Source organism: Puntigrus tetrazona, chromosome 18, assembly GCF_018831695.1.
Source record: "Puntigrus tetrazona isolate hp1 chromosome 18, ASM1883169v1, whole genome shotgun sequence".
Lineage (NCBI taxonomy): Eukaryota > Metazoa > Chordata > Actinopteri > Cypriniformes > Cyprinidae > Puntigrus > Puntigrus tetrazona.
In genome coordinates this window covers 13,732,724-13,752,527 of record NC_056716.1, presented here as the reverse complement: position 1 = coordinate 13,752,527, position 19,804 = coordinate 13,732,724, and the positions used below count along the sequence as shown (strand labels likewise).

The window sequence follows — 19,804 nt, the reverse complement described above, 5'->3', positions numbered from 1 at the left end:
AGTGTAATCTAGTGCGTTCTCACGCTGGCCAGCAGGACCACAGGAGCTGGCGTCTCATAACCATTCTCACGCCAGCTAGTATTTAGTTGAGGAATTACAGTATATTTCACTACAGCGGTGTAAACGTAAAAAAAGGTTCAAGCGAAACATTTACTGACAGCCGTTGATTTTTAGTGGAAACTGTGGTCGCTGGCCATTCATAAAATAAAAAGCAAAATGTATTCGCATATAGCTCCTGATGAAATATCGAGGTCTTGTGAAGCGAAACGACTGGTCCGTGCAAGAAATGTAACATTATTTACAGTATTATTGTATTATTCAGAGGCCTCGTGTATAGTTTGCGAAACTATTTGTGACCGAAACAGTTCACACAGCTCCAGTTGTTCAATCAAAACTAACTTTCAGACGCCTGACAGTCTCTCTGATGTGTAAATCAGCCGAAATACATGTGTGTTTGATCTTCTGCTGAATGAATATTAGCACTTATTCATATTCAGCACGTGAATGAAGGGGCCGGATTAATGCGTTTATGGTTTCTCTTTATCGCCTATTTCTATTCTCTGTAAACAGGTGAGCTTATCAAAGCAAAGTTTGTTCATTTTAGACAAGTAAAACATCCATATATCACACCATCATTGGGTGTTTTAATCACATAATCGTGTTTATGTTATGTCTTACTGGTAAATGGGTTATTTGAGTCAGTTCATTGAAAAAGAATCAGATTTCCGTTTGCCATTGGCTCTGGACTACAGGTAATAATGTTGTACATAATGTTCAATTTCTTGCACAGGGAGATCGTTTCACTTCATAAGACCTCGGTATATCCTCCAGAGCCATTTTGTGTTCCTTGACATGCTTTTTTTGACAGCAGTGATGGTATTTTATTTTATGAATCACCAAGGACTATGGTTTCAGCCCCAAAAAAGTTAGAAAATGGCCTGAGGGTGACTAAATTAGTTTTAGTTTTTTGGGTGAACCGTTCATTTATCTTTTAAACCCACACTAAGCGGGTCAAAATGCGATGGCGACAAGTACTAAGGAGTGATAAAGGGCCGCATTTTTGCATATAAATGAACACAAGTTGTTTATGAGAAGTGTATTCCGTTTAACGTAACATTTGCCGTGCGTGATTTCATTCGAAAACACAAGGCATATGTCAGAAACGCCGTTCCCGCTGTTGTCTCGGCCTCGTTGGCTTTGTTTTTAGTCCCGTTCTAATGATGTGCGTTTCAGTGCCATTTCCACAGATCATTAGAACCGCTTCCATATTCCAGGAATGATCGTGGCCGTCTGTGTGCCATTATTAGCAGTAAATTGTGTCTCTTTTGTATATGATAATGTCCTCTGATATGCCACTCAGCTATGTCTCAGCTCTAATCCTGATCCATAATTGTTGCATGTATTGCCCTGTCATGCAGGTCGACTGGCATTAAAGAGCGTTAATTGAATTGAGAAGACCAAACACCTGGTATTCCATTTGGTCTGCATGTTAATTAAGGAACATAATTAAGTTGTCTGAAGCATCCGTTGGACTAATTACAAATCTGAGTAATCCCTCTGGTTCGGATGACTACACACACACACACAAAACAAACAAATACGTACACAAACATTGAGAGATATAGGACATGAGAGATATAAATGATGCGAATATATAAAGGGCGTGCAAGGTGTTTGTTTCTTAGCAATAAGCAGGCTGCTGTAAATCATGAATTCAGGAACGAATGAAAGGAAAATGCATTCATTTCCAGCCTGCGCAGACTTGGCTCAACACGTCTCGACAAGCCACATCTGACTAATATTCGATGGCTTCAGAAAATGATGTTTTTTAAACTGCTTTTGTCATTTTGTAGCGTCTCCTCTTTAAAATGCCTGAGAGTCAGTTTAATCAAATGTAATATCGTGAAATTGTTAAACAACTTTAAGTGTCATTTTAAGAGGTCTTAAATCTGAAGATGGAAAAACAGGAATCCATTTCGGTTTGGATTTAATTAATGCCATGCATTTATGCCGATAGATTTTTGTATCTACTGTTAATAAATTAAATTCAAGGTGTTTGTATTGTTGGTGAAAAGTGCATATTTATTAAGAGCATTTGCACATTTCAAATGAACATTATTTCAAAATAACACTTTTTAATACACTTCAAAGTCCAGCATAAATGTTAAAATCTTTTTTTTTTCTGGCTGTTATTGGTCATTCGGTTACATAATAAGCAGAATATGGCATTTCATTCAATATAAACTTTTGAGACTTCTCTCTGGGCTGCCCACTACAGAAAGGAAGACTAAAACCATTATTTTTTTTAACTCATTTAACAAGCAATAATCCTTTTTTTGCCCAAAATGACCATCGTATCGAACCGATTTCAATGCATATGCGTACCGTATATCGAATAAAACATACCTTGAGCATTTTAAACTTGAAAGTGCACCACGTTTTGATCATGATCATACTTTTAAGAATTGTGACAACTAGACAGTAGCTATTGGCTTAAATATTATTTTGTCCCTATTAAGGGGGTGAACATTCTGCGTAATATCTGCAAGGAAGGTCATATAGGTTTTTTAGCAACCGGATGGCAGAATTTAATCTGTTCTTTAAGACAATGGGACTTCATCTGTACTGAGAGACACAGAGATAGTGACAGGCAGCAGAAGATGTTGGACCCGTGAGAGAAATGTCGAGTGATAATGAGTGATAGGAAAAGGTTGGAGAGGAGTGGAAAAAAGTGGAGAGGAGATTATAATCATAGTGAATAAAGATCAGTCAGATGACAGATGTAAAACTCGCCATGCCAGACAGACATGACGGGTAACGGATGCTTGAGAAGAGAAGATCTTGGCACAGCCGAATGCTGGTCTGAATGGTGATGCTCTATCACCAGTGGTCTGGAAACGCAATCTGTCAGGACAATCCTTCCACCGACACAAACTACAAACAGGTCATCGACGCGACATTGCTAGCAAACGTTACAAATAAATACAAAGAGAAGCTAGTAAGGCATTTAATTAAATGTGAAACACTGAAGTAGAAAGACTGAAATGCACAAAATATTGGCGTAGAATCAAGTTGTGATTAAATTGAGCAATAAAGTACAAATGAATTGAATCTAATGTGAAATAAAAACATATTTGTTTATTGCAGCTTTGTTTTGCATGCTATTATTTCTTAAAACATATAAGTCTTTGTTTTATTTACAACTTTACATTTTACAGTTTTCTCGCAAAACACACGCAATTAGCTTTTATTTCATTTGCAAATCTTCTGTACTTCGCGGTATTTGCTTTTCAAAGATAGCCGTAATAAAACAAAAAAGTCGTAAGAACCATATCCGCTCAGAAATTTGGATCCAGTAATGGTAACTAAACACGAAACAGCAGAAGAACTGAAACAGTATTTCAAAGAAGAACCTATGCTTCAGCAATCTTGGTTTTAACTTCCAAAAACATTTTGTACGGTGCAATCTCACGATGCGATCATCACAGTCGGCGGTGCAGGTCGTAGCCACGTGAGTTACGAGAGGTAGCTGATGTGCAGAGGACAGAGACGCACTTATAAATCCCCACGATTAGAACAACAGCAGCCAGAGTCTCTGTAATTATACTGATCAACTATCCCATTAACGCTAATTACACCCACGTGGGCCAAACCCTGCGTGCCTCCTCCAATAACTCTGTGCTCTCCACAAAGGGCACTCGCTGTCTTTGATGATGTGATAAAAGGCCGCGTTTATCTGACTGTGGGATTAGGTGGAAATGACTGTCAATTTAATTCCGTTCTCCGGCACAGCTGTATCGTAATCCGCGAGCGCGCGCACGCACACGATAGCATCTCCTGCATGGGTAAACACACCTTGGCCTGACTCATACGCATCCCTCCTAATTAGATGACAGACTCCTGTCTTTACGGCATTTAGATAACACCGGGAATTAGCATATCATTAAAGTGACACATGAAATTTGCATGTGATTTGCATAACTCTAACGCTGCCCCTGGCGTATTAGAGCACACACACACACGTCACGCGGCATGCCCTTTCCCGAGAGGCCCTGGGCCTTGCAGGTCGCGTCACCTATATCCCATAAATGTCGGTGTCACATCCCGTCTTCCTCACGTCTTCCTCCTCCGTCGTTTTCCTTACGTGGCCTCTGCCGTACTCACGTTTCTTTTCATCTGTCTGCGTACAGTGGATACTCTCGGGTTGATTTCCATAGCGCTCCATCGCTCTCGATCTTCTGAGTCTCTCGTTTTCATTTTTCTTATTTCATCAAAGCAGGCTCCTTCAAAGTCTTCCGTTTTGGGAAAAGGCTCGAGTGCTCCTCATCTCTGTCTTGACTGAATTTCTGAGATTTTCAGGCTGAAGCTGTTTAGTATTCTTTTGCCGTCTGTGTTATTTTGCTTCTCACTTCATCATCTATACAACACCGTGGCAAAAGTCTTGATACCACTTTTTCATGATGCTCAACATTGCATCCTTGAGTATCTGACATTCTGATACGGTACTGGTTTTTGAGCAGTTTATGATATCAATACCTAGATAGATAGATAGATAGATAGATAGATAGATAGATAGATAGATAGATAGATAGATAGATAGATAGATAGAACAGTTAAAGTGATAGATAGATAGATAGATAGATAGATAGATAGATAGATAGATAGATAGATAGATAGATAGAACAGTTAAAGTGATAGATAGATAGATAGATAGATAGATAGATAGATAGATAGATAGATAGAACAACAGTTAAAGTGATAGATAGATAGATAGATAGATAGATAGATAGATAGATAGATAGATAGATAGAACAACAGTTAAAGTGATAGATAGATAGATAGATAGATAGATAGATAGATAGATAGATAGATAGATAGATAGAACAACAGTTAAAGTGATAGATAGATAGATAGATAGATAGATAGATAGATAGATAGATAGATAGATAGATAGATAGATAGATTTTTGATGCTCAGTGCGTTGTATGTTGTGGACCAATCAAAATAAAGAATTAGAAGATATTAAGTAAACAGTCTACTAATGCTCTAATGACTGCTAGTTGACATGTAGTTGCAAAGTTACTTGCTGTTAGTAAAGTGTCTAAAGTGGACTATCAAATTAAAGCGTTGCCTTAAGTTTAATTAAGCTTTATAGTAACAACCATAATGCAGTGTATTGGACATCTGACGTCTGAATATCATATTAGAGCATGGCTACTGAAAGTACTACTTAGTGAGAGAGAAAATGATAAAGAATATATAAACAGGACGAGCAAGACTTTGTGTCCACGTTGTAACCTTCAAGCCAGCTCTCTCTGCTGCCATCAAAGTCACAGTGACAGCTGTCAGTCGCCATCACGAGCCCAGCAGGGAGCGTTCTAGATAATGCATGTTAAACAGACGGATGAGGGGGAGACATCAGAGTCATGTCAGAGCTGTATCAGAGCTCGGCCGATAACACTCGTATCAGTCGCCAAGAAGCAGCGGATCCAACCAGATGTGTTCGGAATAAAGCCGGTAGAGGCCACGGTTAAACAACTGCCGCCTGCGTGCCTTCTGCATAATTTATAGAATTATTAAACAATAACGTCTTAAGAGCAAGACCCTAAAGAGACACATTTTGGGGCGGCTTTTGTCGCAGGGTGCCCTTAAAGGAATAGTTTGGCCAGAAATAAAACATTTTCTGAATGTTTACTCACCCTCCGGCAGTTCGAGATGTAGATGCGTCGGTTCTTTGTGGCAATAGAAAAAGAGATTTAGCTTTGCGTCGCTTTGCTCGTTGATGCGTCCGAATGGGTGCCGTCAGAATGAGTTGAGAAAAACACCCCAATCAGCCGTTAAAAAGTATATTCAAAAATAACGTTTTGTGAAGCAAATCCGTTTATAACGTGATTAAGCTGTTGCTTTTGGCTAAAATATGAGTCCGTAATCCATAATAATGCTTCCTTCCGAAAAACTCCATCCTTTGTTGTCCTCTCACATCACCGCATATTAATATATAGCCGTGTTTGAAATGTTTTCACTTGCTTGATGCATATTTCTCGCCTGTTTTAAACCAAGTGACTTTTTCGTATTAAAGCTGGTTTGAAATTAAAAACATCTTGAGGGATTTGTGTTTTACAAACACACTTTACAAGCCGATAACTGGGGTGGTGTGGATTATTGCGATGCCATTCCGACGGCACCCATTCACTGCAGAGGACCCATTGGTGAGCAAGTGATGGAATGCTAAATTTCTTCAAATCTGTTTTGATGAAGAAACAAACTCATCTACATCTTGAGCGGCCTGAGGGAGGGTATTTTTTTCAGCAATTTGTCATTTGTGGGTGAACAATAATTCCATTTAATGGATGATTATATATATATGTTATGCACTAAAAGTTGCAGACAGAAGTTTTATGCTTTCCCTCACATTCTTCGTGCACAAAAATATAAACTAAAAAACTACACAAGTCAAAACATGGCTTTTTGTTGGCTATAAAAGATTTTATTTAGTTATTTAGTTATTTAGAAGGAAGTCTTTGCCAAGGCTGCGTTTATTAGATATATATTATAAATACATTTGGCTAAATTAAAAATATAGTCAAACATCTTTCGAGAAACATCTTTATAATTCTTGGTTTGCTGCTCAATAAAATGTTTTTCTCAGTTGCGCTGCTCATGCGACGTAGAAGACAGCAGTAATGGTAAAGATTCAGCTTTGATCGCAAAAATACATTGGATTTTAAATCTATTAAAATAGAAAGCAAACAAATTCACTACATTTTGCGTCAAATGAATGCATCCTTGGTGAGCATGCGAAACTTCTTGCAAATAAATATTGAATGATATCGTTGGTTCAGTTTGTATTAATTCGCAGGGTCGTTTAAAACGAAGTAGCATAATGAAACAAAATGTGATTCGGTTGTGAAATGGGGACATTGCAATGCAAAATATAGGTATGTGGCCGAAATGGCTTAACCTTACATTTTCAAAAGTTAAATAACACCTACCTAAACGTCTATTATATATCATGTCCAGACAGTTATCTGTGTGCTGATGTTGAATGCGTGTTCTTTATTCTGTAGAACGCACTAGGTTTCGCGAGCTGTCGTTATGCCTGTTTCTCTTCGTTTAGCTTTCACCATTGGTCTTTCTCTGCGCGCACTCGAGTTGCCGCGTTCCGTTCATCAAATGAAACCGCAGTGACGTAGAGTTCCCCCGCTGTTTTGATAATGCCTGACCGGTCCATAGCCTTATCTGGCGCTCACTACAGTCCGTGCAGCTCTCGCTGGAAATTCCTCCGCTGCTCTGACGGACTGTGATGCGCTCGCGCTCGCGCTCGGGACAGGGGCACCGGCACGCGCCACAGCGCTCGGGCTTCTTGGCACGCAGGATAATATAGGAACGTAAGGCTATTTAGTGCACTGTTTTTTTTCTCTCGGAGGAGTGGCAGAAACCCAGTGCCTTCTGAAAACATTGGGGTAAGTGTGCGCATTTGAACCTTTCCATCATAAATCAGTGTGCTTAATGTAAGCCGGATCCGGTTTCCTCCTCTATTTTGCTCCTCGGCAACCGTTTTGCGGTATTAAAATCAAATTCACGTGTACCAAAGCGACACGAAAAAGACTTCAATCAGTGAAGGATAATTGTGCAGGGGCTCGTGAAAAAAAGTGCACAAAAAAAGTGCACAAGCGGCACGGTGTCGCGTGAATCTATTTGAATTTGTTTGATTTGCTAACGTTATAATGTTTACTTACGAGCTGTTTGTTTGGATCCATACGCGCTGAGCGCCGTGCTGTTGATTCGGAACTGTTTGCTCACTCCTCCAGAATAAACCATAAAGACAGCGTAGTAGAATTAATGCAACGACTGTGTGGAGAAAATAGCTCAAGATAAGGTGTCTTTGTAGATAAAATAACCCATTTATCTCAGGTGGCTCGTGACGTCGCGCAATGCACGCTCAATTACTGCGCATCTGGCTTTGGGGAAACTCGCTCCTTTTTATTATTAGCTCTTTTTTCTGCCGAATAATCCACCGGTTACTCAAATATTTGACGAAAGACGGAGAGGGGGACCGCGTAACGCGGATGTCTGTGCTCGGTTGTCGGTCTGAAGTGATTTTGAGCCGTGGGAAGCGCGTGAAGCAGAGGTTCTCCTTTCACCCCGGTCTCTGACCTGAACGGTCGGCGGAGTCTTTGTAACCGTGACAGCGGAATCAATCATTCAAAGCGAAGTGTCGTTGCAATCCTAAACTTCACTTATCGGATCAAATTAAAGATGAAACGTTCCCCGGTTTCGACGGAACAGGTGAACGAGAGAAAGAAACTGCACCTTCTGTCACAGCAAAACGTTTATTAACAACTAATCTGTTACACATTGCTTTTGTGTGCAAGTCCCATCTTTTACATGTGTGTGGATATATAACTAAAATATATGTCGTGACATAATCGTATCGTCTCTGTGACAGTTGTAAACAATAAGAGTCGGCTGGACGGCCCGCCTTTGCGTAGCCAATCAGAAAGGTTCACTGCCTGTCAATCATTTTGGATGTTGTTGTTGACATTTGGAGGCTAGTGTTTTGTGGTTGGGGATATTTGGGCAATTGCATTCATTGTTCATTTAAGAGACGCGCTTAGTGTTAGCAAATGAATTAATGAGTTAATTTATGATGTTTTGATTATGTTTTCGATCAGTTGTGGCATTGAGTTAAACTTTTCAAGTCTTCGTCGCATGCCCACATCCTCTCGCCAAAGGTCACTGTTTGTCGTGCTACTCGAAGTCGGCGGCTCTCGTTGAGTTCACTGTCGGTGTAAACAGGCTTAAAACAGCGTTTGCATTCACTTCCCAAAGCCGTGATTGACACCCTGAGAAAATCGAATTCGCTTTTGACAGGTCATCGTGAGCAAAACGCGCACGGGAGTGTGTATTTCACGCATGTAGTCTACGTTTAATCGAGTTTCGCTTTGCGCACCATTACTGTCCTCCGGCTGTGAAATGTTTCCAGCTTTTTTGTTGATGGGTAATAACGGCCCTTCGCGTAACCATCGTCGCGATTTCCATAAAGACTGGAGTTTCAGTGTTGCTCGGGCCCACGACACATCCAAACGCATCAGGCAGCTGCGCTCGTGTCCTCAAGGGATAATTTGAGGATTTTTAACATCTGTTTTCATTCAGCTGCGAAGCGGTCACAAGAGTGGAGCATTTGATGGCTGTCAAATGGCATTTATGGGTTTGTGTCGTAACCCATCGCATTAGAAGGAGAAAGAGTTCAGTCTGACGCTAGCGTTACAGTAAACATATTGTGATGTCTTCTTGAGCAGTGGGAAAGGATGTCACCCGAGGGGACCTTCCATCATATTTAGCTCATTTAATACACCTTTAATACACAAATGTTTATGTGCGCCAACAAACGTGTGCAGAGACCCTGTTGTTTAATAGATATCGGTATTAAGGCAAACATCACACAGAAAGCGTGTTTGTGTTTAAAATGTGGTAGGGTCTCAAAATGGTGTATTTTAAAGCTTGCAGCAGGGGTGCAATGGTTAAGAGCGTCCATGTAGCATGTGTTGACATCGGCGAAGCGCTGCAAAAGCAAATCAGCAAACTGCAATTCTGTACGAATGGCGACCTAGAGGAGAAAATGAAGACTCACAATTAGACTGAAGGAACTGTGACCGGCTGACTACATAACTCGAGCTGACCCTGCATGCAGGGCTTCACTAGAGAAATTCACTTCCTCCTCTCTGAATATTCCTGGAATTCATCGATATGGCTCGCGAGATGCATCACTTGTTTAAGATACAATCCTTCTGCGTGAGGTGTTATCGTGATGTTGAAAAATGGCAAAACGTATAGATAATGTCGTTTTGTGACGTGGTATCTTTGCTGTCTTGTAGTTTCTATTTCTGTGACAGCTCAACGATTATCCCAGGTGCTTGTTTGTATTTGTACAATAATGGATATTATAATTTGAGCTTGAATATATATTTTTGCATGCCATAGTAAATGTGACAACGTGTAATTTACCTCAAACCTTAAAAATAAACTGTGAACAAAGAAGTTGTTGCTCCGCCCACCTGCTTTTCTGATTGGCCGTGATTTGTGATTGATTTTGTTGCGCCTTGTAGCTTTACCAGACAAATTGCTTGTCATTGAAGTTGGTTTTTGAGTCACATATCCCGAAACGCCAATTATTGATCATATTGTTGGGCTGACTAAGCTAAGCTCAAAATTAACTAAAAATAACTAAGAAATGTGTTTTCATTGGCATCACTGGCTCCCGCTCAGTGTTAAAGGAAGGCATTTGAAGCAGATTTTTCTCATTTTGATTAACCAAACCACACATTACAGTGGTTGTAGTTGCAGCTATTTTGAGTGTTTAATGCTGAAAAGGTCCCTCAAGGCTCTCAGGTAATCCTCGATTGAGGCCGAAAGATATTCATAAACATTTTAGGTGAATATAGGCTGGCATCCCAAGACAGCTCTTCAGAATGAAGAGGTTAAGCCATCTGATGCTCGAGCGTTTGTCATTTGCTATCTAACCTTCATGACCTTGAGGAAAGCCCAGCAGAACCAGTCCTTTCTCAGGGGTGGCTTGAGCACACAGCCGGATTAGCGTGAGAAAAGACATTGAAGAAAAACACGTACACGCAAGTCGCAAGTCACAGTAGTGGACTAGCAAAGGTTTCGAGATTTCATTTTCCTGTTTTGACATTTTTAGCTTGCTCACAGCATGCTGCGTTTCAGCTGTTAGACAGTTTGCACGGTATGTAGCCCTCTTTGAAATGTTACGACCGTGCACATTCAGACAGACGTCACGTCACATGTGTCACGTCTCAAGCTGTTTTCCAGCGTTCTGCCACGAGTTTTGTGTTCGAAATCGGTTAAAAGTAGACCAGGCATTGAAAAACATGTCTCGTCTTCCATTCTGTTGCACCCAAAACATTTTTGAATGCAAGAACAAGCCTAAAAGCTGCATGAAATTCAGTTACCTTTCAAATAATCCGGCGAATAAATGATTTCGTAAGTAGGTAGGTTTTGACTATCGCTATTACGTTTTATAGTCCATTGCAAAGGGCCGTAGATGTACTTTGGCAATCTTTTATCACAGGTAATAAAGAATAAGTCAAGTTTTGAGTTGGCATCGTGTCATTTTGACCCTCTCCTTTAAGTCAGCGAATCACAAAAAGAAATCTCAAGAAAGTTTTCAAGAAAGTGTATGATAATTTATAATGCAAACTAAATTATAGTACAAATTTTAGATGCTTTCATGTAATAAAACTGCATTCAAAGTCTTACATTTTGTGGCTTCCAAGTGCCATTTGTGTGTGTGATATGCTTTGATCACATTTAAAGGAGATTTAATAGTATAAAGATCTTTTACAGTACTTTTTGCGCTTTGTGAGATCGACAGTATTAATTGTTGTAAATGGAAAAATGGTAAATGAAAAGGACAAAATCTCCCAATTATGAGACAATAACACAGCATGAGTTTAGAACAGAATCTATATTTCTGAGTGCAATTCAGTTGTGATCCCACAATTAACCCTGACCGCGGACCAACCGCTAGCTGCCATAAAAATGGAGAGCACGTGCATTCTGCAGGGAAAATGTAAGAACGAAATGCGGATTAATTTATAATATAAACAAAAGAGGTTAATTTGTCGGCGTTCAGGGAGAATATGGAGCTCTGATAGAAATGCTCTGGAGCAGAAGAACATCGCTGCACACTGTACGATCTGCATAATGTTATTCACCTCAGAGGATTGGCTGTGGTGTTTCATCCTTACTTAATGTATCCCCAGTAGTCAATTAATCTTAACAAATTTAATTAAACAGTCCATGTTATTTTCCTTTCACTCACTTCTCACTTTGTCTTTATCTACACGTGTCATTTGCTTCATTTTGTTCACACATGCAGACGTCCAACTTCTCAAAGTTTCTAACCCATTCTAGCACTTCTTCAGACCCAAGAAGCAAATGAGATATCGGTTATAGAGTGCAACAGTCGGGTTTTGGAGGTAAAAGCATTCTTTTGTGTGTAGGGAATTAGATTTTTAATGACAGGCCCACCGTGACTTCTGAGGTTGGTAATCAATGGTAAATGCTTTTGTTGAAGCCACCCATTTACACTGTTTCAACTTTCAGAATAATTGATGAAAGGAATAGTTCGAATCCTTTTTCACATTTGCCCACATGTCCTTCCAAACCAAATGTCTTTCTTCTGCAGAACACAACAGAAGACATTTTGATAAATGCTGGTAACTATTGGCTCGGGGGGGAAATTACCACCAAAGTCAATGGCTGCCGTTAACTGTTTGGTAACCAACTATCATTAAAATATTTCCTGTTTTGTTTTGATGTGAATCATTGCTTTAAAAGATTTTTGTAGTTAAAAACTGCATTACCTATGATTCTGGATCAATCAAAGTGCCACTGCAAGCTAAAAATGCTTAAAAAAAACGATTTATAGGTCATATGAAAGCTGAATAAATGAGATTTCCATTAATGTATGGTTTATGATGAGACAGTATATAGCAAAGATACAACTATTTTTAAATATGGAATCTGAGGGTACAACAAAAATCTAAATACTGAGAAAATCACCTTTAAAGTTGTCCAAATGAAGTTCTTGGCAATGCATATCACTAATAAAAAAATAGTTTTTAATACATTTACAGTGAATATCATTTTGACCCATGCAGTGTATTTTTGGCTGTTGCTGCAAATGTGTCCCAGAGAATTAAAGTAGATATAATAATAATTTTATATTTCTGCATAATTTGGTTGTCATTCACTTCATGGGATTGTAGCTCTTTCCCTTCTTAAAGACTGCAGTGTTGTGATTCACATCATAGCTGGTTGGCTTGGTTTATGGCTTATAATGCTTCAACAAAGACTTTTTTGAAATCGTGATAGAAACAAAATAAATGCTTCTGGAATCAATCTAGCTGAAAAAGGGAAGAGCCACTAATGCACTGTGTTGAATTGATGTTGGGTTCAGTTGTTGACTCTCTCTCTCTCTTTCCACAGCAATTTCCAATCATCTGCCATGTTTGAGGGGTCTGAGTCCGTGGACACACAGGAAGTCAAGTCTGAGAGCACCCTTGGGTCCTCTGTCTCCGCCTGCAGGAAGGTGTGTGTGTGTGTGAGCGCAAACACTTCCAACCACACCAAAGTTATCTTAGCGTGCAGGGTTTCTGGCCCCAGGCTCCGCGTTCATCGTCTGAGCGCGATGCTCCAATCACAGCGTGATTAACATGAAGCCTTCCTGATTGGCTGACTCTCCCACCTGTCCAGGGAACAGAGACTGTGGCTTTTTGCCATCAGCGCTTTTTACTCTGTAGGCAGCTGCACTACAAGTCAGGTTACATTAGCTGATGCTCTGCCAACGCGAGCGAGAGAAAACGGCCGTGTGACAGAACAAGCCGCATGATTAATCCAGTATCTCCCTTGTCTTCTAGCTCTTTTAACTTTTGTCTCATTCAGCCATGCGCTTTATTAGCGGATAGGTCTTAAAGGGAAGCGGCCCCTGTGGGAGCAGACGTCGGATCAGGGGGAAGAGGAAGTTATAATAGCGTGACACTGTACTAATCTGTGTTGTAGCTCTCAGAGGAGCTGTCGTGAGTTTAAGGTGGAGGGGTCATTATTGATGGGAATAGAACAGGAGCCAACAAACCGATTTTTATTTCCTTATTTTTAATCGCTCTGCCTTAACATCTAGATGCAATGCTATGCAAAGTGTCCAAGAGTTGTTATGCAGAATTGATGTTAATTGTTTGCTTTGTTTTATTAATTTTGGACATAAATAAATAGGCAGACTTAAATAAATTATTACATATATATGTATATATATATATATATAGAGAGATATAATTTTTTATACATATATATGTGTGTGTGTGTGTATATATATATATATATATATATATATATATATATATATATATATATATATATATATAAATATTTGTTAAAATGTAATAATCTGATAGATAGATAGATAGATAGATAGATAGATAAAAATAGATAAAAAAAACTATGCATTATATTTATAATAGAAATTATTATCATTAATAAATATTATTATAATTAATATTATGTAATAGTAATATATTTTTAAATAGTTTAAAAACATTGTCATAATACAACAATTAATTATAATTATATTCATTATCGACATATCAACATCATCAACATATGCATTATGAATTCATATAAAATGTATGAAATATTAATATTATATATTTACCATTATAATAATTTGAATAAAATACAAGATCTAAATAATTATACAATAATTATTTTTTATTGTTGTTACATATATTGCTAAATAAATACAGTGATTATAAAAATAAGTGGAAAAATGAATTTTAAACCCAATATGGAAAAACATTTCTTTATTTCCACACATATATCAATTCAAAATAAAAGGCTGCGTAACAACGAGGAAGGATCACTGTGAGAGGTCGTTTCATTGGGCGAGCAGATGCGATTAACTTCATTTTTAAAAGAAACCACCAAATAACATAAATACATATTCATCTGTCTCGCGCTAATAATCACCCATCTGCCGAAGGTTACCCATTCCTGTAATGGCATATTAGCTCCGTCAGTAGTTTAACCACCGTGAACCGTGACGCAACTGTCCCGGCGACCCTGTCATACGGTGGGCCGTGCCAAGAAAACAGTCGGTACAGATGGCACACGCAGCAAGGGCAGAGAAAACACACACATGTGCTCGCGCATAAAAACACACACAAACACCCACAAACTCTAATTAAACGAAGTAAACACGTGCACACTTAAATACACGCTCAGTGCTAACATAGCCGCACTGAGGATGAATCGAACTGAAGGTTACGCGTTTGTTTTAGGGACGTCTCACGTACCAGGAGTGTGCTAATTCATATTTTTAGCAAACGTTTTCAGTTTGCATCCGTTTGTGCTTGACTTGAGCACGTGACCTACGCTTGTTATGAAATATTAGGTGTTCGCCACGGTTCACCGACAGACCACACGCTCAACTTTTCATTAATAATCTATAATAGTCCATTGCTGACATGGTTACTTGGCTGTGAAGTTGGTATGTTACACACCAGTGACAGCACGATTGCCAGAAGTATGTATTTAAATATTCATATGTATGTGATGATAATAAATTACCAATCACTACAGACACGGCGAGGTCGTAGCTCGGTTGCCCTGATAGGATATGCGTGCTGAATATTTGATTGGGAAAAATTTACTTAAGAGTGAGAGACTAAAATTGTGATCAAATTCTGCAGCAGATAACCCTAGTATTGTCATTTATCTTGTGCGATCGGATCAGTAATAAGCGCTAAATACAGGCGTAAATGACATCAAAGCACATTCGGATGTGATTTCTTGGGATGCACGTGGCCGCTTCATGTTTGTAGTGTAAACGCTAATGCGTCCTGAAGACTCCCAGAGTCCCAGCGGCGAAGGGCTGCGTGCTCAACTAACACATTAGCATTGTGCCAAAGGGTTTAAACGGAGGACTGGGAGCGCCGGTTAAAACATAATGGAGAAATTAATAATTCGGTAATTTAAAAAAAATCATTCCAAGTTAGTTTATGTCTAAAGATGCAATTGAAATGCACAGGTAATGTAACTGAAACTTTGAAACGTGCAGATATTTAACGTCTGATTGGTAAGTAATACATATAATAAATAAATAAGAAAGCTTAAATGTGCATGTTTTATATTGTCTGCATTTTATTTGAGTATTAAATACATTATTTTAAGTACAATATTTGTGTGGAATATTAGATTTTTTTGTACTTGTCGGTAAAAAACAACAACTTTGCTTGCTTTTTTAATTAAAAACAATGGCATTAATGGCAGTATGTCATGTGAATGCGTTTGGCTTTTAAGTGTAATTATCGTTTTTCCTTCTTTTTTTTAATTATTGATTCATTTTTGTAAAAGAAGAAGACTTAACCTTGTTTTAAAAAAACACGTACCATTTAAAAAATATTGAATATTTTTTAATAAACATTTAATAATATTAAAATGAAAATTAGTCATTTTTTTCACGTTGAACTGAAATTTTAAGCATGAATTTAATGAACAAATATGTCTGCACATTTTGGAAAGGGATTCAATAAACACAATAAACTATTTTCATATTTTATTAATGAATACATATTAAATGAAACATTTTTAACGTCTTAATGCTTATTTTTACACTCAAATGGCCCTAGTACTTTCTGTGAGTACGTATGCTTCACCTCAGTCTGAAAGAAGTGTGTGTTTGTGGCAGGTTTTGTGCAGCAACAGTGTTCTGGACTCGTCGGAGTACTGGCTGAAGAACGATAAGGCTCTCTGCAGAATTGGGTTTCTGGAGGACCAGCATGACGGAGGCTGCCCTACAGTGAGTCTCTCTCACATATGAAATCATGTCTATACGTATGTTTGTGTGTGTGTGTGTGTGTGTGTGTGTGTAGCTGCAGTGGCGTTTACATTGTGTTCAGCCTCCCACTAATAAATGTGCTCTTGATTGGGGTGATAATGTGGTATGATGTTGGCTATGGCTGAATAATATATGCAATAATTCCCTGAACTGAGAGAATACATTTAGCTGCACATGGATGGCAGCTGCGCTAACTGTAGGATGGGATAATTAGAGTCTAATGACAGATTTTATACCTCACTTTACTTTAATGACAAGTTTCTTGTCTCATGTAAATGACGGATCTGCTCCCGTCTTACTGTGCATAACATTATGCCATGATCACGCTCCTTGGGGATGAAACTCTACCTGTCTGATTATCTGCCTAATGCTAATTTTATGGAAATTTGTCCAGTGTTGCAAGTCTTTTCCTATTTTTGTGAGCATTTTACTAGAATACAGCCAATTGAAATTACGAATTTAGCTTGCAGACGTCTTTAAAGGTCTGCTCTGCTCAGTTCCCATTGAATAGAATGTGAATGTGTGCGTTATTCAGCATGCCTTTATTTTGACAAAACTAAAAATGTGTCAGCATTTTATTAACACTGTTAATATGCCCCTTGGTTTTGGGAGTCCCCAATAACAGTCTGACATGCATGCAAGGACAAAAAACACTTTCATTGTCTTATAATAAATAGGTTATTTTTACCTTATTTGCTGATCAACTTTTCGCTCAAACATTTCGCTCAGTGATTTATTTCGTGACGCTAATTGGTCGATTTCATTTAAAGCAGTGTTTGTGAGCATTGCTGCTTTGTCTGTAGCAAACAGCAACAGCGGCACCTAGTGGCAAAGAATGAATGAGCGTTTTCATTCAGACCAACAAGTGAATGGACAATATACTAATGGTTCGTGTTGAGGTCAACATAAAACTGCTCGGGATTCTTTTTAAAAACGACTCGTTTCAGAGAGTCGACTCTCTTTCTTTTACACACTGCATGATCATTTTCAAAGAGTTTAACGAATTCGATTTCCAGTACAGCGTTTGAAACTAGTTCGTGTAATGTGTTGTTGTTCATGTTTGGGCCGAGTTTGCGTTGAAACGATCATTTTGTGAATCCGGTTCAGGTGATTCAAAGTGTCACTGTTGTTCATCTAAAAACTTTTTTTCTATAAATTCAAATTTTTCTTTAAATTCAGGAATTTCACAATTTGAACTTTTTTTCTCGCGAGTTTGTTTCACGATTATATTTATATCTCTGTGCTTTTATCTTGAAAGTTCAGTGTATTTGTCACAAATCAGATTTTTCTCAGAAATTTTAAGAATCACTTCATGCGTTCATACTTTTCCATTTTTAAAAATTGTTTATATAATGCAGTTCTGTGTTTGCATCTTAATATATGTTCACAAATCCTTATACATCAGGTAGTTTTGTTACATTTTTTTCTAGTTTGTTTAACTGTAAAAAAAAATCCATCTCGCAATCCACCTCGAATAAAGTCCTAACAAATGCAAACAAATCAAATTTGCTAATAATAGTTACAACGTAATTATTTCAAGCTGCAACTGATGCTGGGAACTCGCAAAACAAAATAGCTTAGCATAAAATTCTTTCTGGCGACATTTGGACAGGTTTCAGACAAATACATTTGTTTCGAAAAACGTTTTTTGAACCAGTACTATTTTATTTGCTCGAAGTGGGGCTGATGAGCGCTCGTTCTGTAGCCGGGGAACCACAGCCCCGTAATACGTGATGGCAGAAAATCGCATGACGTGTTCTGTGTGAGCGCGCCGGGGTGGTCAGATTGTGACTCTTCCGCCCGCAGGCTCAGGTGCAGTCAGAACAGGTTTCATCAGGGCTGTGCTTTTACTGCGCTGATGTCACACATGATGTTCCTTTAACACAAAAGCTTCGCACAGGGATTCAAACCCACACACACCAGCTGGCGCCGAGAAACTAATGCCAGCGCGGAGAGCCAAAGCTACGCTCAAGTAGAGAGAGAGAGAGAACGTGAGAAAGACACACTCCCAAGTAATTCAGGACATCACCACAACTTAAAAAATGCATGGTTGCAATTTAAATGACATATTTAAGTTGCAAACGTTATTTGGATTAGTTCTGTTGACATAATGTTCATAAACTTGAAAGTGTAGTGGTTTTATGGTTTTAGGAGTGCAAAGAAAACCTCTAATGGTTAATAAGCAGAACTGAATACATCTTGTGTGAGAACATAGTAGTTCATTTACCGTAGTAGTTGTGCTCTGTATATGTGCAGTGATCGATATTTATCGAAATAAAATACTAAATTAAATTTGTTCATCATTTAAAGCAATTGTGTTTCTTGTCTCTGAAAGACTTTGATTAAGCCAATCGATGCATATGGATTTCTTTAATTGTGTCAGGTTTTCGTGGAACGGACTTTCAAGAAATCAGTATTTCAAAGTCTTATGGGTTTAGAAAAACATGGGGATGAGTACATTTTATTTTGTGGTGAACTAACCTATCATTAATGACAATTAATTGACTTAATCGCGGTTAATAATTGGATTGTTCAAGACGTTTAAAAAAAAAGTGTCATGCTTGAATTGAACGGGGAACTTCTAAAGCCAGTGTAAAGTAGTATAATGATGAGAACTCTAATGTTGAAACTCCACACGCATCCGCAGCTGCTTTCCCTGCCATTATCAGTAATCAGCTATATATCTTCCGCAGCCCTTTAGACATGCTGTAATCACTCTGTTTTGTTTGGTGAAAATGCAGAGGCATGAACTTCATGGGTTTCGTGAGAATCACACTTTATACACGCATAAAAAGATAGATACATACATGCATTAAAAAAAGATATCGCCTCTTGCCTGATAATACATTTCACATTACCTATTTCAACTTGTTTTCGAGTTCTTTAACCATTTAAAGTTAGAAATATATTTTACAAACGTGACAAACACTAGAGTTAATACAGATTCAGCTTTATACTCCTTTATATTTCTGTGTGGTTTGTAGGTCAGAAGCCAATCATGCAGAAATTATGGTATTTTTTTTCTGGTCCTAATATCAAATAATAAGCATACAAAGTTTTTTATTTTATAAATTATGTACTGGTTAAATAATGATTAATACTCGGAAGGGTGGCATTCAGTTGCTGAAATCACATTAGAATCAATTTTCAAAAATGTATTCATATAGAATTTCATAGAATCCTGGAAAAAAATGCATCACCCCTTCCACAAATAATATTAAGCATTGGTTATAATTTAAAATTCTACTTGAGCAGCAAATTATAATGATTTCTGAAGGATCGTGCGACAATAATGACTAATGATGCTTTACAAATCAGACTGATCAGAGGAATAAATTACATTTATTGTAAAAAAAAATAATAATAATAATAAAATTGCACAATATT

General features: G+C 38.2%; 1 protein-coding gene across 1 annotated transcript in view; it reads left to right on the top strand.

Annotated features, from left to right (window-relative positions):
• The window catches only part of LOC122323129 (SPHK1 interactor, AKAP domain containing), a 57,007-nt gene that overhangs the window by 9,203 nt on the left and 28,000 nt on the right, over positions 1 to 19,804 (top strand). Inside the window, 2 exon segments of the mRNA XM_043216793.1 lie at positions 13,015 to 13,117; positions 16,268 to 16,378. Of these exon segments, the coding sequence (XP_043072728.1) occupies positions 13,015 to 13,117; positions 16,268 to 16,378 (214 nt within the window).